The sequence below is a fragment of the Cavia porcellus genome, unplaced genomic scaffold (genome assembly GCF_034190915.1).
Source record: "Cavia porcellus strain 051 isolate PalLab524CR breed Dunkin Hartley unplaced genomic scaffold, mCavPor4.1 scaffold_32, whole genome shotgun sequence".
Lineage (NCBI taxonomy): Eukaryota > Metazoa > Chordata > Mammalia > Rodentia > Caviidae > Cavia > Cavia porcellus.
The window spans coordinates 26943449-26964685 of record NW_026947515.1 but is presented as its reverse complement, the minus strand read 5'-3'; the positions used below and the strand labels follow the sequence as shown (position 1 = coordinate 26964685).

Below are 21237 nucleotides of genomic sequence, written 5' to 3'. Positions count from 1 at the left end.
TGAGTTCAAGGGCCAGCCTGAATTATGTAACAAGGATAAAGTACATCAAAACCTCAACAAAATAAAACAAAATGAAATGAAACAAAACAGCAAAACAACAATCCTCGGTACAAAATAAAAATGAAAGTGAGATGATTTAAAATGAAAATGTGCTCTAAGAAGCAATGAAAAGTACCCCTCAAAATGCTCGGGACCATTTCTACATGGCTAGATCAGAGTGTGCGGGATTCTCAGCTCACCTGGTTTGCACAGGGCTGGGGTGGCAGTGGGTGCGCCAGGTCTTCCAAAGGTCACCGCTGGCTCAGTGGGGTGATCTCCCCACCCGCTGCCACTGTTGGGTGGCTTCCCCCATGCGGCAGTGCCATTGTCGACCAGGGTGGATGGCGAGGATGGCTCTCCCCACGCGTTTTCAGCCTTTGAGTGGACATTAGGCATTTCTCCCCAGCCTGATGAGACTGCAAAAGAGCCAAAGCAGAGAACAAATGGTAAAAGTGAAACAGCGTAAAAGCCCATGTGACTCGGAGCTTTCAAAAGCAGCTCAAGTGCCAGCCACTCAGCATCTGGGAGGGGCTCACGTGGCTGCTGGCAGTCACACTGGGCCAGCTCCGTTCAGTCATAACTTTCCTAGGGACATATCATTTTGGAGAGGAGATATGAATATTTCAAGTAGTAACCAGATGACAAAGCATTGGATTCCACATGAAAGAAAAGCCTATGGTATAATATGTAAATGTTTAATGTATGTTTTAAATTACTTGACCTCAGCAAGGATATATGAAATTTATTAATTGTCTTACTAAAGACAGCATGAAATCAGTTCCCTTGATGTACTTTATCCTAATAAAATGCAGTAATATTGATTAATGACAAAAGGATATGCAGTCTAGGGATCATTTCAAATTACAAGCTGGGCCTATGCAGAAGCAACAGATTATGCCAACTGTTCCAGTTAACGGGGCAGCCAGCCCTCTTAGCCACTGCCAGCAATGGCCAGCTGTATCACCTACAGTTATACAGAAAACAGCCTTACTGGGAAAGCAGCTGTACAAACTGAAGGGGCAGAATTAAACCTGGGAAGGGAATATAAATGACAAAAATTATGGATATTTTGGAAAGCTAAAAGCTAAAGACCAATCAGCTATGAAAATATTGATTCATTATAGGTACAGTAAATTCACCTTAAACTTGTCATTCCTATAATTTCCTCTCTTTGAAAGACAACACTATAAATTTTTTACAGATTATTTAAGTCAAAACTAAGAATAAAATGAAGACTAGGTAACTAGAGCTAACTGCTCTTTATACAAAATTTTAAATTTTTGTTAAAAGCGGGAAAAATTCTACAGAGTATCTTACACAGCAGACAAGTGATTTGGCAAGCTAAATGTTTCAAAATATTACAAATAAATGGGAGAAAACTTGCTTACTCAAAAATCAAGACAACAAAGTTCTCTTTAAGTTGATCTCTGGGAAGACTATTAATATACACAGAAAACTGAATTCCAGATAAACTTCATGATGTGTAGCTGACATTCTACAAGATCTAGAAGAAACTATAAATTAGGATACTGTACATTATACAATTTTGGTGCAAAACAAGTATTTTCAGTAAGAAATAATTTTAAATATGTAACATTAAAACAATTTCCACTCTTCAGCATTTACTGCTAGAGTGAATCTGATATCTTTTTTGTTATTTTAAAGTTGGCTGATATGGCAAAACAAGTTTCTACTTTCAAGTAAAATATCCATATTAAAAATTTAAAAATGATCTTTCTAGGCCTGGAGTATAGCTCTGTGGTAGAGCATGATCACAAGGTTCAGGCTTCAATTCCCAGAATCATTAAAATAAAACTAAAATAATACTTTAAGTACTACCATTTTTTGGAATATATTTCTGTACAATGGGGTTCTAAAATCCTTATGTCCTTTTAGTTTCTTCAGTGACCAAATACAGAGTTGAGAATATAAAATAATTTAAAAAAATCACTGGGATATGTAGTTTTCACTGTTTTATAAATTTTCTTTTTCTTTCTTATTTTTTTTTGGTGCTAAGGATTGAACCTTGCACACAGTAGGCAAGCATTCTAGTGCTGAGTTACCTCCCCAGCTATTTTTATTTTATTTTGAGATAAGGTCTTGCTAAAATATCCAGCCTGGCTTTCAGCATATGATCCTTCTGCCTCATCCTCTTGACTAGCTGGGATTTCTTTCTTTCTTTCATTTTTTCCTTTGAGACAGGGTCTCACCATGCAGTTCAGGCTGGCCTTGAGCTCACTTTGTAGCCCAGGCTGGTCTTGAACGTGCAACGATCCTCCTGCCTCAGCTTCTCCAGTGCTGGGATTATAGGCGTGAGACACCACGCCCGGCTCAACTGGCTGGGATTTCACTTGCTATTTAACCATTCTTCATATTCCTACACAAGTGAAAAAAGCAACGTGCGTAAGTAGTACACACTAGCAGACGAGGAGTGGACACAGACAGAAGCTGAGGAAGCAGTCCTTCCCAATTCAAGGATCCATCCCTCCATAAATGCCACAAATCAAGCCACCAGATGGCATTCCATCCCCTGTGAGAGCAATATGTTTTATAAGTGCCACAAGCAGTCCTTTCTTGGAAGAACGGTTTAGTTTAAAAGTAGGCAATTATAATTAAGTAAAAGAAAGATAAAGGACTAAAAATTAAACTAGGGATTTATCGAAGGCTTGGTGTTTGGTTGCCATTTTAAGGGACTAAGTACTGTATTCTAAGGCCTGATATCCTGCAACGCCAGCTTGGCACTGGCTTAGGTGCACTAAAAGCTTCCCGTCTGAAACCAGGATGGGAGTTATGCACCGAGCCTGTACCCAGAAGAGTGTTCTGTGCACAAGAGTGAGCCAGAAGAGCACACCCTTACTTTTTCCAATGTGTAGTCCTAACATTGTTTTTTCTGGTACTAGGGATTCAACCTAGGGCCTTGGCACTGACCTAATCCCCAGGCTTTAAAAAAATTTTTTACAACTGGCTCAAACTTCTCATCTTTCTCCTCTGATCATCCTCCTAGAGTGCTGGGATTACAGGCACGCACCATCATGGTCAGCTGTGATGTTCCTGTTCCCCAGCAAGGGCACTGCTGGAGGGTATATTTGAGGGACACTACTAAGTGATAGGGGTCCTGCTGAAGAGCTGGTCATGGCTCAGCGGCTGCTGTCAGGGTTCAGTAACACACAGACACACAAATACCATGAAGCTGGTCTTACACGAGGTTACCACATGGGATAAGTGAGTCTTTAGAAGAGGAAGAGAAAACCGTCTTAGTCTTTGTTGAACAGGGTCACACTATATAATGTAGGCTTGGACTTACTATGGAGCCTAGGCTGGCCTTGAACTCAAAGTGGCCCCTTCTCTCAGCCTCCTTATCGTGCCTGGCTCAGCCAGTTTTAACTTTCTGAACTGAAGGTCTCTGGCAGAACCTTTGTGTGTGTGGTTCACCTGCCTCATACAATAGGTGGAAACTGATAAGCAATCCATCCCACTCCCACTTCGGCAGGAGACTCTTAACTCCCTGGGCTCCTATGCTAACTCTACTTACTGAATGCTTGGAAATTTAGAACGCAAAATCAATCCTGTCTAACATTCTATTCCACAGCCATGAAGTGCTGTGTCCACTCAGCTCATTCCTCTTTTAGTGATTACTGCAAGTTGCTTATTAAGATGGAATTACTTGTGGCTGGAGGTCACTGGGAGCTATTTCTGGACTGGTGGTACGAAAACAGGTGAGCTGTAAAAGCATCTTACTGATTTACCTCATTTTACACAAAAGAATGCTATAGAAATTTTAAGGATAGAGTGTCTTGAAGCAAGGATGATGTTCTCTAGTTTCTGCTCAGACTTAAAATAACAACACGCATGTTTCATCTACTGTTTAGTGAATGAAAAACACGTCTCCTCCATGATTAACTCCTAGGATCTCTGCCTCTAGAATATCTAAAATTTTCTAAAGTTTGGGCCAGAAAACTAAGTTTCAGAGCAAATGTTACCAGACTGCCCAAATGTAAAGTGAAGTTTGCTTCTGGCTTGAGACTTTTACAGCCTTCACAAGCCAATCACAGGGATCACAGGCCGTACAGCTGAGACCTGAGGTGGCTAACGAAGGGCATTTCTCTGGGGCTGAGGATAGGCGAGCCAGGAGACACAAACAGTACTCTGAAAGAAGACCGGTAACAGATGCCTATTCCTCTCTGCCCCCCCCCCCCTTATTTTCTTGTGGTGGAAATTGAACCTGGCGTCTGTCTGCCACACACTGGGCCATATCCCCCAGCTCTCCCTCCAGGCTTTCTGACTGGCATATGGAACTAATATTTTCACTTCCTCCCAGGGCTGGAAGACAGGGAAAGCCCACAAGCCCAATGTGCTGCTGGTTTAGCTTGGCTCAAATTTATACTGGCCTTTATATTTAATTGAATTAATTATATAGCAATTTTTCTCCCCCGCACTTTGAAATTATCTGCGTTTTCTGGTGAAATCTGGTAAGAGCTTAGGGGTTAAAGAAACCAGCTCTGATCCTTCCTCTGTCAGACTACTGCATTCAGAGTCAACTGTGAGGCTGTTATGTACTAAACAATTGTATTAATTTCTTTTTTTTGGTCCATAGTTGATTTTTAAGTGTCCTAGAATATTTGTAAGTACACTAGATAATCAGGCTGCTAATTTTTTTGTGATTTGCCTTCAACATAAGTCAATGCTGTGTCTGCCTTTTCTTGTTCTCAGTCACTTCCCTCCTACTGTTCAGAACAACAGCCCGGTTCCATGATGCTGTAACTGTTAGTTTCAGGCTCTGCCAAGCCTGGCTGCCATCACACTAAGCACTATCATCAGGAGGAGGTGTTGTACCTTGTTTGTGGATGCACAGCCTCATGAGCCCTCCTCAGGTAGCTCATGCACTGACAGGTTCAGCAGGTACTGTGTACACATGCAATCCCAGTGCTCTGGGGATCAGACAGGAGCACTGCAGTGTGAGCCCAACCTGGCAACTCAGTGACTCAGTGAGACCTGGGATTCAGAGAACCAAATGTTAAATCACACTTAACCTGCCTGAAGACAAGCAAGGCAAAATTCTTGAGGTCATAGGCGTAGGCCAGGACTTTCTGAATAGAAGCCCAGTTGCATAAGAAATAGTTCCAAAATCAACAAATGGAGGGCTGGGGATTTGGCTCAGTGGCTTAAGCGCCAGCTTGGCAAGTGCAAGGTTGTGAGTTGGATTCCCTGTACCAAAAAACAGAACAAAACAAAAGTCAACAAATGAGCTATGAAATTAAAAAGCCTTTGCACAGCAAGAGAAACAACCAATAGAGTGAAAAAGGCAACCTACAAGAGGGGAAAAACTTTGCCAGTGATTCCTCAGATACAGGACTCATGTAAGACATATAGAGAACTTAAAAAATTAGACACCTTCAATAAAGATCCAATTAAGAAATTGGCAAGCAAAATGAAGACACTTCATAGAAGAGGTACAAATGGCCAATAAAAACATGAAGAAATGCCAACATCATTGGCCATTAGGGAAGTACACATTTAACAGCACTGAGAGTCCATCTTACCCAAGAAAGAATGACTATCATCAAGCAATTAAATAACAACAAATAGAGATGCTGAGAGGAAAAAGAATTCTTCTATATTGTTTGTTAGAATGTGAACTAGTACAAATAATACAGAGATCAACATGGAGATTCCTCAAAAAACATTAGAAATTCCAGTTAACCTGCTATTTCCCCTTCTAAGTATCTCTCCAGAAGAGTTAAAGACATCACATTACAGAGATATAAGCACACCTGTGTTTATAGCAGCATGATTCGTAACAGCTAAGTCTGGAAGCAGCATGTATGTCCACCAATAGATGGTGGTACAGATATTCTTCATTTACGATCTGTTTAATGACTGTCAGTCTTACCACTTTTTTGTACAGTTCTGTACATTTTGTTTATACAGGACAGTAATTTCTGCTGTACACCACAGTACTGCATGTAGAAGTTATGCAAGTAAGTCATCAAGTTGAGTTTATTTTGACCATTCCTTTATTCTGACTATACATTGTAATGTACATACTATATACAACTCCTCATTTAGTGACCAAGTTGCCTGTCAAAACAAGGAATGTCTGCATTTACACAGTGAAGTACTACTCTGCCATAAACGATAAACTTGAGTTGTTTGTAGGAAAATGGATACACCCTGTGGTGAAATAAATGTAACTGAAATAAATTAGACACACAAGCTTAAATATCACATTGTTTCTCTTATATGAGAAACCCAAAGTAAAAATAAAAAGCAAAATACAATATAATAGGAAGAAGGGAGTTAGACTGATCTCAAAGGGGAAGGAGGACAAGAGATGGAAGGGGAGGGGGGGAGAAGGGAAATGGGGTGACAAGGACAGATGGTTATGTACAGTTTTCAACTTGTCACAACAATGTGAGCATTGTGTACCACATGCCTATATTAATAAACATATTTAAAAAAGACTTCTGAGCCTCTCCACCCCCAAAAGGGTGGCTGACTGGGGTTGTGGCTCAGTGTGAAGGCCCTGGGTTCAAACCCTCTAATACAGGGAGAAAAAAAGAGACAGCCTCAGGGTCATTTCACTATCAGAACAGCCTGAGCCAAGCCCACACAACCCAGTTATGCAAATTATACTGCATTTCCTATTACCACACCGGTTTCCCTCCAGCTCCCAGAAAACATGAACAGTGTATGAATGGGACAAAGATGATCATTTTGTAGCATCTGCTACACTTGATAAATACACTTGTAAACCTGAACAAGCTGTAAATACATAGTTGGGAAACTTTATTTTGATCAGCAATTTACAAAGTTACCCAAAATTCAAACATTGAAGTAAATGGAAATTATGTAAATTCAGCACAGGTCAATAGCAAAATTGCGAACTTGTAGGATACCAGCTTTATGAATAGCAAAACTACCACTAGTCACATGTGGAAGCTTGTGTCTGGACGAGGGAAGCCTGGGGCAGGGACCCAGCTACTGGCTAACACACAGCCTGGAGGTTCCCCACCTGCCAGACAGTGCAGATCTGACAAGGTGGGCACAGATGCACGCAGGACGTGGGCTAAGAATGTGCCTGTTACTCCTACAGGCTCAGACAGCTGGACCTATTAAGCCGTAGTGACAGGCTTTGATTGTTCGCAATTCCTAAGTGTGCTCTCACTGCAAAAGACAGCATGGTTTAGGTCTGAGACTTGGACATCACAGATGTAATGAGGCACTCGATGCTGCTGCTCTGATACAAAAAAGTTATTAGTAGAAATGAGAAAACGCATGTGTAGACCCGTTATACATTGCATAACTCACTAACAACAGGATTTCTGCACATGGGCTAACCATGTGGAATAAAATGTGCAATGTTTTATCTGTTTCTGTTAAGCACTAGAACTAAATGCTCAAGAGCTTACAGAATATCATTACAACCACCCAGATTATGAACAATGCCCAAAGCTTGAGGGGAGAGAAGAAACACAGAAACCTAAGCATGGACCAGTCATGGTGCACTTTTCTTCTTCTGTAGTTCCTAATAGTAGGTGTAATTTGTTAAAAAGTGTGTCTTTGTATAAAAGAGAATGATTTTGGCCCTTCTAACTAAAAAGAACGCCTTTATCTGGGTAAATCTTCATATCCTTTGTCTACTAAAAATCACTGATACGTAGTTTCTAAGCACCACACACTGAGAGGCTCCCGCCACCCCAGAGGGTAGCCACCTGCTCTTTCAGAGCAGTCTGCAGGCCGAGGAGCCGGTACATGTTGAGCCTACCCTCCTCTTCACCACACACGTGCTGGAGCATGTTACCTAACTTCCCTGGTCCCATTTGTACTGCCTTATACTTGGTTTTCAAGTGGAAGTCCTAGCCAAGGATGTGCTCCTGTTTTTTGCTTTTATTTTGTGACAGGGTTTTGCTATGCAGTTGAGGGTGGCCTTGAATTCACCATATAACCTGGGCTGGCCTTGAACTTGCAGCTATCCTCCTGCCTCAGTTTCCCAGTGTGAGGCTTACAGGCGTGCCCCACCACACCAAGCCTGCTCCCACTCCCACCTGTAAAATGAGACTCCTTGGATGCACACAGGTATGGCTAGCCCACCCTTGTCCTAAGATTCCAGGGTCAGGCACAGGTCCTGTAGCTAGAGGTCCTCCTGAAAGCCCCAAGGCCCGGGGAACATTGCTATGGGACATCTACGGTGGCAGAAGAGGCCTGCCTGCTGATAAGACAGATAGACAGACAGATGGTCAGTCTGTCTGTTTATCTACCTACCTAAGCAAGATCTACCTACCTAAGATCTTACTACGCAGTTCAGGCCAGCCTTGAACTTGTTATGAAGCCCAGCTCCTGAATGCTGGGGTTACAGGTGTGCGCTACCACATCCAGCAAGACATGTTCAATGCTAAATCGTAGAGTCCTTTACATGTGTTTTTATTATAGTGCTATCAAACAAAAAATATTCAGTATTACTGGTCTCTCCCAGTATATTATACAATCTCTTAATTTTCAAATCCATTCATTTTTTGTCTCTGAAACAAAAGATTTTATTGAGCTGTTATGGAGGCCAGCTAGCATGAAAAGGACCAAGTCTTGAGACAAATTTTGTAACTACCAGTATGAAGACTGGATAGTAGCTGGAAGTATGTCTCCAAATTCATTTTTGGGGGCATCAACTATTTTTCTATTTTCCTTCATTTTTAAAAGTATTTGTTAAGTGTTTAGAAATGACAGCCATATATTAGTTGAAAAAAGGAACCATAAATTCAAATACTGCAAGGAACTAGCAATTACTGTAATGGGCACAGTGAAAGGATGACACAGAACTAGCTTGATGCCCAATGGTAACTGGCCAAAGCCCTGTGCCGGGACCTTCAAGGGGTGGGGAGTGGCACCTGGAGCACATCACAGGCCCTCTTTAAGGGCATCTGCTCCAGCTGATTGTTACCACTGAGAGTTCAATGTACTTTCCAGGCTTCCAACAGCCAGAAACCTGGGTTCTGTATGAAATTCTCACTAAAAATGCTTATTCACAGCAAAAATGTGGGCCACAGGGCACATAGGTGAGTGGAGGAGCACCCTGTGACTGCACAGAAGTACAGGTGGATTCAAACAGGATTCCCGACGTGCCAGGCCGAACGTGGACTTGGGCAGCTCAGTAGGTCACTGGTGCTCAAATCAATGGAGAAAACTGTTCGTTCACCCCACATGCTGAATGCTTCAGATGCAACCAACTGGTCATCCAGTGCCTGGGCTGCCTTACCAGATACAGCAGCCCCTCCACTTGACTGTGGGACTTGCTTTTTTGGGCCTGCTCTTCCCCCAGCATTAGCAGTATCTTTTTTTTTTAATGGGGGAAGAGTGGTATTGAGGATTGAACCCTAGGCTTGTTACACTGAGAAATATCCACAACCCTTTATGAGACAGGGTCTCACTAAATTCCTAAGTTACCTGGCTGGGCTCAAACTTTCAATCTTCTTGCCTCAGCCTCTCAAGGTTCTGGGATTACAGGTGTGCACCATCCACACCTGGCCTATTATCACAACTCAGGCACACTAAGTACACAATTGTAGCTTACCTTGTCTGCCTCACTCCTTGCTGTGTCTCATGCAGCACACAGTACTCCTTAACACACATATACTGAATGAATGAGGGGTTCTCCATCAAGTGCTGTAATCGTTGGGCCCTAACTACTCAGCAACTCTCTGGGCCCTGGTCAAGGATCTGTTCTTTTCTCTACATGGAGTGATGCAGGTTTCTTTGGCTCAAGCCTCTGCTCTCTCCCTCACCACTCTGGGCTGGCGGTGCTGCCCAGGACCCTTTGGTCCCACCAACTGGCCTGCTGATGTACCTGCCTCCACTTCCCTCTTCATACAATGGACAATGAACCTTCTCTCCGATAGGATGAAGGAATCACCTCCTTTCACATCCATTTTCTCCACCTATTTCACTCTACTGGCTTTTAAATGTGCTCAGAATTCTACCATCCTAATTATTTTTACCCTTGGCATTGGCTCTCCACTAATGCCAACTCTCCCACAGCTGCCCCTTCAGGCAGTTCTGTTCTGAGATCTGCTCTTCTGTGTCCAAAAAATATAGGCCCAAATCTGTCTGAGACCCACTCGCGGTTATATCGGCAGACCAATCACCTGTCCCTCACTCAACCCCAAGTCCCCCTCTCCCTACAGGGTGCCAGTATTCACTCAAGGATGCCACCTGCCTTCCTCTATTTTCAGCTTCCTGTTGACTAGTTTCTCATGTTACACACAGGATAACTGTTTCTACAAAAAGTAAGTCTAAATATCCAGGATCTGTTTAAAACTGTCCCAGATTTCCCAGAATTCTGGACATAAAAGGTTTTTTTTTTTTTTTTTTTTTGGTACCAAGAACTGAACTTGTGATCTCGCACTTTCCAGGCAGATGCTTGCACCACTGAGCTAAATCCCCGGCCCTGGACATTAAGTTTTGATAGCCTGAAAAATCTGCCAGTCGTATCCTGTCCTCTTTCTGCAGGCCTTCCTGTCCTGAGACCCAGTCACTGTGAACTACCAGCACTTGCCCTGTGCCACCTCGAGGGGATGGACTAGGGTGGGAGTGGAAGGAGCCAGCCCCACGCAGTTTCCAGGACTGGCTCCTTTAGGGGGCGGACTTAACACAGGCTCTCCACTGAGGTCTGTTCCATCAGTCAAGGAAACTTTTCATTTGTGGGGTGGGGAGATACGGTGGGGTGGGTGGTGGTGGTGGTGGTACTTAAGATCTTGCGCTTGCCACTGAGCTATATCCCTGGCCCAAGAAAACTTTTTAAACCAGTGTCTGTACAACAGTCAACTGGCACTCGGCACTCACTCTGTGCCTGCCATGAGCTTTGGGATGATAGGCTGGGTGGCCCCTGACAGGGTGGATTCTGGAGGTGTCACAGGAAGACAGAGTGGCCATGGAGGAGAACCTCCACCCTTATTCTGGTATTTATGGCATATTTTTAAAATTTAGGGGCAGAGTAAAACTGGAAGGAATAACTAACATGGTTACCACAGATTAAGGTCCAAAGAGCTCTCCAGAGGCTGGAAACCCCGATCTTACCAGCTGGTCAGGGACAGGCTCTATACTTGGAACAAGCAAAATGCTTATAGAAGAACCATCACCAGGAAGGGACAGCTAATCACAGCACTAGTAAGAAGAAAACAGCCAGGATGGTGGTGTACATCTATAATTCCAGCACTCTGGGAGCCCCAGGCAGGCAAGATGACATTTGAGGCTATTCTGAGTAACTTAGCGAGACTGTGTTTCAAAATAAAATAACAACTCAAAAGGCTCAGTGAAAGTTATAATGCATTTCCAGGAGTATGATTTTCGGGAGAGGGAGGCTATAGTCTTGCATCGGTAAAGTGCAGTTATGAAACATCAATTCTGGGCCTAGGACCCCTCAAGACAGTAGCTTTCCAGATGCCTACAAATACTACTGAAAACCATGACTATGAAGAATGCTTGTGGAGGATGAGGAGACAAGATATGGCCAGACATCTGAACTAGGCAGTGTGCAGAAAGAAGGAGTTCCTGCTTTTTACTGTCTCAGAGGATGAAGTTATTAGTACAATTAGAGAAGCTGACTCAGGTGAAGTGTGAAGAACTCAGCTGTGTCCAAGAAGTGGACTAGGAGTGGGCAGTGCCTCGGCAGAGCTTCTAGCCTCTCCTAAGTGTGCAGAAAGTATCCTGGAAGGCAGCCTTGTGCGGAGCTGGAGCTCCACACAGTCTGCTAGCAGGCCCCCCCTGTGCCTCCTGGTGCTGTGATTGGTGAGTACAGGCTCACTTGCTGCTCAGGCAGACTTCATGCTTGCCTACAGCTTTGCTTTATTACCATGGATCCAGGTCTAGAGAAATTGGGCTGTTAGTGCTCCAGTTACAAAGGGCAACAAGTCCTACCTGTGTCCCTCATAATTAAGGCTGTATTTCTTGTCTCTTTTACAATTCAAGCTCTCTGTGGGCAGCTTCGGGTCCAAATCATCTCATCATTTTCTCTTCTCCTTGTACCAAGCAGGAACTTAAAACAAGTCTTAGTTTGAATTTAGGATTTTTGTTCAACTAAGATCAAAACATGACTTGTATAATGCTCTTCTCATTTTATAAAAATGTTTCTATTTCAGTGTAAATGGCACATCAGAAATTCTGCGGAGCTCTAGAGCTACCAGAGAATGGGCTTTACTCCAAACCAATTAAATTATTCTCTCGGATTAATATCCTCTCTTCATCTCCAGCCAAGGGGAAGGTAAGTCTGAAAAAAGTTAGGCTGAGAACCATTACTTGATCTGATCAAGAAATGAAGAGATTTGAAAGTCTCCATAAACTAAGATGATGGGCCCCAGGATTACCTAAAAGAGATACGTATGTCTCTCGCCTTTTCACCCGTGATGCGCATGGTGCTGGCCTTACCATTCAAGGGTTAGGTGTGTCGCGTGGGAACTGACCTGGACTATTTGGGCAAGATGTGGTGGAAAAACACCTGTACCTAAAAATGCATAACCAACCTGGGTGGTGACTAAGATCAACTACCTAAAGGTTCAATAAGTGAGCAAAGGCTAAAAGAATTATGGTCCCAACACATCAACACATCATGGAATGCTGGGCAGTCCTTAAAATGTTTATAAACATAGGAAGAAGCACTGAAAAACACTGAGAATGAAGCTAAAATGAAAAAAAAATTCAAATTAGTCCTATAAAAGATATAAACTACCCAACTGATAAAGAACCCAGACAAATAGAGTACAACACAATATGAGGACAACTTCCAAATAAATTATCCTCTGGTAAAGTGGAAAAAGCAAACAAAAAACCCCTCCTAGCTTCCCTCCACTGTGGATAGGAAACTACAGGATCCTGCTTTATTTATTCTCTTTAGATGGTATTTAGATGTAACACTGTAAGGCCAAAGGGTATCTGCTGGAGAATATAAAGCCATGATGCATATGTAATGAGCAGAAACGACCTTTTTACTCATAAAGCAGCGTAAGACACCTTCCATACCTGGCCCAAGCAAAGGCGACCGATTCAGCTGAGTGCCGGCCTGGTGCGGAGGCGGTGTCTCGCCTCGGTGCGAGGTGTTGGTCATGGTGGGGGTGGTGGGAGTGGTGTTGGCCGCGGTACTGCTCTGCATGCCTGGGTTGTTTCTGTCCCACATGTTTACAGTTTTACTGTTGTAGTTGCTTGGGTCCCCCCAAGCTGAGGTACCATCATCGATTTCCATTTTGCGGCGGATGGACGGTGGAGAGGGCTCCTCCCAGCCAGTGGCCTCACTGCTGTCCTTCTGCTTGGCTGGTACTGGCCCCCCGATCCACCCTGTCCCTGTCTGTTTAACAGAAGCAGCTCCTCCCCAGTTACTCACATTGTTGTCTTGGGGTTTGCTGGCCCAGTTCTGTTGGGGACCAGGTTTCAGAGACTCCCCCCAGTGTGTACCTGGATTCACCTTTGTATTTGTGCCACTGCCCCAGCCACTGGTCCCAGATCTCGTGGCATCATTCCAACCAGACCCTGATCTAGCACTGTCAGCCTCCCATCCAGATCCGTTTTTCTTCCCATCCCCCAGGTGTCCTAGGACCGATGATGAATCTGCCCAGTCCCCCCCTCCTGTACTCCAGGCTGGGTTCGATCTTTGTCCTTCCCCCCAGTTTTGGGATTTGGGCTTCTGAGGCTCACTCCAAGTGGGTGATTTGTCCTCCTGATTTACGGTCCCACTCCAAGAATGGCCGCTCTTGGCAGCAGCAGCATTATTAACAGCAGTAGAGCTTATTGAGTCCCCCCACATCCCCGGGCTACTTGACGCTTTGTTGTTGCTGTCTCCCCAGCCTGGGTTTGCTGGCACGGCAGCAGGCGGTGAGGTGACCCACCCCGATACTGAAGAGGTATTTGTACTGTTCATGATGGACCCATCGTGCTTCCCCCCTGAGTTTGAAGTCTGAGTAGCTGCACATCCCCAGGCCTCTGTCCCATTGTCATTTTTCCTTTCAGACCTAGGGGATTCTTCAAATTCCCAGGCAGTGTTTTGCTTTACAGGGGTCTGTCCCCAACCAGTATTAGACAGAACTCTGGGGTCCAGATCGTTCCTTGGCAGCTGGATGTGCCCTTGGTCTATAACCCCTTTATCTCGCCTCCGGCCCTCTCCTGTGCCCTCCCTCCCGGTGCCTCCTTCATTGTGATTGCCAGACCCATCATTGCTTCCTTCACTTGCAGCTCCAGAAGATGCAGCTTTGGCCCAAGAGTTCATGTGTTCATTGCCAGGCTGCAAGGCAGAAGTCTGGCTGGCAACACTGGGACCATCCCACCCTGTTGATCCTTTCCCACTGATGTCACCACTGGAATGCTGGTTTGGAGGCTTTCCCCACTCCCCATTCACACTGTTAGAGGAACTTCGGCTGGGGTGGCTCCAAGCTCCTGAATGGACATTACCAACGCCACTGTTGCCACTGCCTCTGCCCCAGGTGAGTATCCCAGGACCTGCTGGAGGCCCAGAGTCCCAGGCACTCCCTCCATTCCCTTCCTTTTGCACAGCACTGCTGGATCCGTTTTGTTTAGCACTTAATGCTGAGTTCACAGTGTCTCCATTCCCCTGGCTGAACCCAGAACTGCTATTTCCTGTGGCAGGGTTACTGGGGGACAGCCCCCACACAGAATTGCTTATTCCTTCACCCCCACCCCCACTGCCTTGGGAAACTGATGATCCATTAGCACCAGGAAGGCCTTGCAGGTGGGGCGAGATGATGGCCCCCATGCCAACAGCCATGCCCCAGTTCGGCAGTCCATTTGTCTGCATTGCATTGATAGGGTTTGGCGAGGAGCTCATGGGGTTAGTGTTATTTGGTCCATCAGTGTTAAGGTTCTGAGGTTGTATGCTGAAAGACACATTCTGAGAAGTGGACGTTTGTGGTTCTGTGCTCTCTTGCGGCAGCAGGCTTCCCCACGCACCTAGAGTGCCTGCTGGGTTCCCATTCTGGCTGCCCATATTCTGTCCAATGGCACTGACTGGACTGCAAATACTGGAAGGGTTGCCTGTCGCCACAGTTCCTTCATGTCCAAGTACAGGCCAGGCAGCTGGGTTGGCATTAGGGTTAAGATTGAGATTAATGCCGGTGTTGGAGTTGGAAGCACCCCAGCAGTTCTGACTCCTTCCATCTCCAATCATGTTGTCCATTTTCCCATCCCCACTGCCGACAGAGCAGTGAGCCAGGCCCGAGCCCGAGCCCGAGGCCACCCCCCACACTCTGGCTGCACTTCCATTCCCGCTCACTCCCCCTGTCCCAAGGGCACTCTGATTAGAAGGGCTTTGGACGAGTGCGCCGTTGGTGCCATTATTGCCATTCGTCTTCTTGGTGTGTCCTGCGAAGCTGCCCTGGGCACTCCCTGTAGCCATGCTACTGTTCTCAGAGCCACAGGCGGAGGCAGAGTCACTGTCTGGAGGACATTCTGAGACAGAATCAGTCTCCACTCCTGTGATGGAAGGCCACGCCTCCTGGTCAGTCCTGTCTATTATCACTTCATCCCAGTTGCAGCTGGCTTCGCTCCTGTAAGGGGGCTGCTGTCCCCAGTGGGGATTTTCATAATGATCTGCCAATCCACTGTGCCCGAGATCTGAAATAAAGAAGTGAAATAAAATCAGAATTAGACCTTCCTCCCCCTTGTTAATCAATCGTCAACTAGTCCTGGGAAATCTCTCTATTTTGAGTTTTGAATTCTGAATGACAAATGCTAAAAAATGAAGAAAAAATCTGTGTCTGTTTAGTAGTTCCCATTTTAAAAAGAGATGTTTCAGAAATGACAGTGGGAAAACTCACTAGCAGATGGTAGCTATGGACTTCATGACTATGCAACTCCTGTAAGTACAAAGATGCTATAAACAACAGAGACAGGAGTTCTGCGGACTTTTAAATACAGCTTGGAGTTCTCCTCAAGGCTTCTAATCAAAGCTACAGAATTCTGCAGGAGGCACAGACTGCTCTTTAGTGGAAGAGCACTGTAAACACTGCAGAGCTGTACCAACCAGCATGGAGGGGATGAGGAAGGGGGAAGAAGGCATCAGAGGATGTCACCTTCTGCAATCGAAGATACTAAGTGTTACAAATGTTGAATTACATTTATTGCTTTAACTGATCTTATCACAATCTGGTTTATCACTGTTTTTTTTTTCCTTCCTCTCCCCCACATAGGCACTGTACTGCTGAGCTACAACCCCAGCCCCTATCACCGTTTCTTATGTAGTAATTTAAAATTCTTAGCCCTAAAAGCTGGTTTTTGGGATGTCTAAGGAACCTTTCCATACTCGTTTCCTATTTCCTCCTAGCCTTGAGATACCCAGAATAACTTTATATGATATCTTCCTATAAGATTTATGTAGTTTCATTCTTATATTCCTTTAAAGAACCCATTATGTTCTAACTGCTTCTTATCTCCTCTAATTTCTTAATTATCTGAGTATTTCCAGCATTGCAGCCAAACCTATAGTCCAGTATATTTTCCAATATACTATTCAAAGTATGTACCATTCTCAAAGAAAGTAGAGGGGCCAGGGATTTAGCTCAGCAGCATAAACGCCTGCCTGGCAAGTGCGAAGTTGCCAAATTCGATTCCTGGCACCAAAAAAAATCCCCAAAAAACAACAAAAAAGTAGACATTAACTGTAATCCCAGTACTCAGGAGGATTGCTGAGTTCAAGCCTGCACTACAAAGTAGGTTCAAGGCCAGCCTGAGCTGCAGAGTGAAGCCCTGCTTTAGAAAGTCAAAACAAACAAACAAACAAAACAAAACCAAGTAGGAGTTTTAAAAAGTTATTCAATCTAAATATACAATAGAATCACTCAATTTACAAATCCTTGGGGGAGCTTCTTTCAGTAATCACGACAACAGGTAAACTGCAAAAGATATTACCTTTTCTTCTAGAATCTTTTAATCGTCATGTTCTCTTTGAATTTATTTAAACAATCTTACTTGTGGACAGTTAAAACATGGGCTTATCAAAGAAGCTTTTTAATGTTTGATGGAGCGAGAGAGAAAATAAGGCAGTATGTAAAGTACCACAATCACTAGAAAGAACATATTAAAGTTAGTATCAACCTTATAAGAGGTTTCTGTGGCCTGATTTAAAAGTAATCTAGGGGCAGGGGATATAACTCAGCGGTGTGGCGCCTGCCAAGCAAGTGGATTCTCAGTATCCACAAAAACAAAACAAAACAAAACACAAAACAAAATATCATGTTGAGTAAAAAAAAAACAAAAAAACCCAAACAAACAGGAATAAACAGGAAGCCACTTTTAAAGTAATGTAATAAAGTGTAACTATGCTATAGGTGACTCCAAGTAGACAGGTGAAAAACGACAAATGCAGAGTGAAGACAGCCAAAAGGAAATTTTAAGTGTCTAATCTACTATGACACACCAGGTTTTTAATTCCCAAATGTTAACTAGGGGTTGGCTTTGCAAATGTGATTTATGACCATTTCCCTGGTTGGATCTTAGAAACTAGTGTCTGCAATAAAGAGCTAACTGCAATGAGCCAGTCACCATTTAACACGGAAAATAAGGCCATGTAACAGGGACTGCAGCTGCCGTGTGCAAATTCCAGCACAGCGCATCCTGCCATCTGTCTCCTTCCTTTAAGAACAGACTTTGCTACGAGACAGGCCACCTACCTGTGGAGGACAGACACACTGCAATCCACTCCCAGGCAGCAGGAGATCAACAACCTAAGTTTGGCCTTGTGGGATGACACATGCCTGTAATCCCAGCACTCGGGAGGCTGAGGCAGGAGGATCACTGAGTGTTTGAGGCCGCGGCCTGATCAGCCTGAACTACCGAGTGAGACCCTGTCTCAAAAAAAAAAAAAAAAAAAAAAAAAAAAAAGAAAGAAAGAAACAAACAAACAAAAAAATCCAAGCTTGCCAAATCTGAACACATGGCGTCATCATACCTATTCCTCAATGGTCAGACTGTGCAAGGGCCATTCCTGCATTAACAGGATCTATGTCAAGCTGCTACAGGAGGATTGCTTACTGCCTAAGTGGAGGGGTCAGAAACTGAAAGATGACAGTAACAGGATGTTACAGCAGAGAGAGGAAGACTAGCTAAGGACAGCTGCAGGACAACTCACCGGCCACATGGAAAAAGGCGAAGGAGGTTCCCTTATCTTACATCATACCCACAAGTACACTGGGTGAAATAAAGACCTAATTGGAACAGCAAAGCTTCTCAGAGCTTAATAAGAAAATGCAAGAAAGCAGCTTTGTGACCTCTGACAGTAGAGCTGCTTTCAGAAGACAAAAGATGCATCAGTCACTAAAAAGCTGTTAAGTTGGGGCTGGGGATTTAGCTCAGTGGCATAAGCGCCTGCCTTGCAAGCGTGTGGTCATGAGTTCAATCCCTGGTACCAGTAAAAACCAACAACAACAAAACTGTTAAATTGATAATATTGATTAAAAAAACATGTGTATGATAAAAGATGTCATTCTGTGGAAACTAAAAGGCCATGGTACGGAGTACCTGATAAAGAGAGGCTGTCACAGTGTAGAATTCTTATGGATCACATAGAGAAAGACAGAAAACCAAAAAATGAGGGAAAAACAGAAACAGCTCCAGTGAAGAAAAGCCTAACTAGTCATGCCAGTGGAAACACTGAAGCCTTTTTAAGCATCAGGAAACCAGTTTAGCGCGAGGTGTACACCCAGGTAGGGAAGCACATGTGTCATCTGAGAACGGCGGGGCGGCAACACTGGTAACCCTGAGGCAAGCATGGCAGACAAACAAACCACAAAACCAGGTTAAATTTTGATTGTGGATAAAGTTGCATTAGTTTCTATATACATTTTATTTTCAAAATATTCCAAAGATTTAAATGATACAAATTACAAATCTTGATGACATAAATAGAGTCTCAGATTTTCTTAGTAGGAATGTAATTAAAAAATAAAAATCCTACTAGAAAACTGTGGTAGCTTTGAGACAGCATAGGTTCCACGTGACTAGCCAGCAGCCTGATTCCTGAGTTATACATCTAATTCCTAAGCACCTGGGCACTGAGGGTCCTCTGTGGTCTCAGCCCGTAACACTGGCTGCACACAGGCAGTCGCTGTTCCCTAGGGTAAAAAGTGGAACTGCACAGGCCAGAAATCCAACTTAGTGTGCTGAGCAGCCTGCAGTTAGCGCCCAACTCTGAATGATGCTAGTCTATTTAATCCCTCAGGTTCTGGGCATTAAAACTTAAGATTTCTAGAGTTTATTTAAGAATTACACACAAAACCAAGAAGCATATCTGATGTGGTCAGTCTGAACTACAGTAAGAGCAAAGATGTTTAATGTATTCAATACCTGTAACAAAATTTTCAGTTTAATCTTTTTCTTGAGACAGGGTCTCACTATGTAGTTTGGGCTGGCCTTGAACTCACTATGTACTTCCAGTTGGTGTCAAGCTCAGGGTAACTCTCATGTGTGCCACCACACCCAACGTAACCTTTTCTGAGTGCAAGATTAAACGCTATCAAGTAAACGCACACTGTATACAAGCATCACTGTATGCAACCATCATCACCATCTACTGGACTCTGTATCTATTAAACAGAAATTGTCCCTCCAGTACTACAATCTCTAGTAAATACTGATTCTACTTTGTCTCCATGAATCTCATTATTCAAAATGCATCCTTATAAGCATTTTGAATAATCAAATCATACAATTTTTTTTTTACTGGTCTATTTCATTTAGCATGTTTTAAAATTAAATTTGCATTGTAGTTGTTTTTATGGCTACATAATATTCCACTGAACAGATATACCACATTTTGTTTTTGCATCTCCTTGTCAATGGACTTTGGTTACTTCCACTTTTTGGTTATTTTGACTATTATTGCCATGAACGCTAATGTACAAGTACCCATTTCCATCCCTGCTTCAACCTCTCCAAAGTAAATACCTGAAAGTGGGACTGCAGGACCTTCTGGCCAACCTTTTAACTTCCCGAGGCACCGTCACATGCGTTTCCAGTGGTTGCATCATTTTCATTCCCAGTATCAAAGCACACTGGCTCTAATTTTCACACACTCATCAGCCTCATCATCTGCTTTTTCTGATTATGCATTCTACTGAGAGAGGTGGCATCTCACTGTGGTTTTGATTTGTGTTTCCCTAAATAGGCAGAACACCTTTTCATGAATAAAACATGTTTTATAATGAAATTTATTTATCCTGTTTAAAATGAACAGAGTCAAAGATAAAGAGCTATATTATTAGAGATAAAAAACCAAAAGACTCAATGAGTTTTCTGTAGCTATTATAAAATACCACCAACACGGGGCCGGGGCTTTAGCTCAGCGGCCTAAGCGCCTGCCTTGCAAGTGCGCAGTCCTGAGTTCGATCCCTGGTACCGGAAAAAAAAGACCAAAAGAAAAAAAAAAAAACCAACACAAGCCAGTCTCTTACCCAAATGATTTGGTTTTGGAACTTTTGACACATATTTATAATCTAAATGTGAAATCATAAACAATAAACATGGGTAGCAAAAATGACACAGCACACTCAACAGTTTTTGACATTATAGGATAATAAAATGCAGGTGCAACTTTATTTCCCATAAGGAAAACAAACAAATCTGCCTACATTTTGAGCTATATAACGGAGAAAAAATAATTTTGTCAACTTCTTGCCTGGGCTATACCGTGAGTTCAAGGCCGGCCTGAACTGCATAGCAAGACCCCATCACCTAAAAAAAAAAAAAAAGTGAAAGCAGGAGAAAGAAAAAAGGAGAAGCTACTGTACTTGGAAAACATGGAAGCCATACTGCAGGTGGATGTGGTTAGTCCTGTTTCTACTGAAGGGGTGAGAAAGGGTATGGCTATGTTCACCTCAGGCTGGCCTTGAACTCATGATCCTCCTGCTTCAGGCTGGAATCATAGGCATGTACTGCTAAACCTGGCTGCCAACAGTCCTTTGATTTTTTTTTTTTTGGTGTGTGTGTGGGGGTGGTACTTGGGATTGAACTCAACCTCAGGTTTGCCGGGCAGGCACTTAAGTGGCTGAGCTAAACTCCTTTGACTAAGGGGTTTACAAGAGCAAACAAGGGCTCAGGACCAAACAAAGGCTGACTGGAATTAAGGAGACAAGTCTGTGAGAAGGGATTTTTAAAAACTCATATAAATTTTAAAACCTCAAATTTCAAGAAAAAAAAATCACTGCCAGGTATACC

General features: G+C 43.6%; 1 protein-coding gene across 7 annotated transcripts in view; it reads right to left on the bottom strand.

The window, feature by feature from the left end:
- Tnrc6c (trinucleotide repeat containing adaptor 6C) overlaps positions 1-21237 on the bottom strand; it is a 150302-nt gene that overhangs the window by 40854 nt on the left and 88211 nt on the right. For all 7 annotated transcript variants that reach the window (XM_063242025.1, XM_063242023.1, XM_063242026.1 and 4 more), the window contains 2 exons: positions 13045-15642; positions 240-455 (listed from right to left, as the gene is read on the bottom strand). In XM_063242025.1, coding sequence (XP_063098095.1) covers positions 240-455; positions 13045-15642 — 2814 coding nt within the window. The remainder of the gene's footprint in view (positions 1-239; positions 456-13044; positions 15643-21237) is intronic.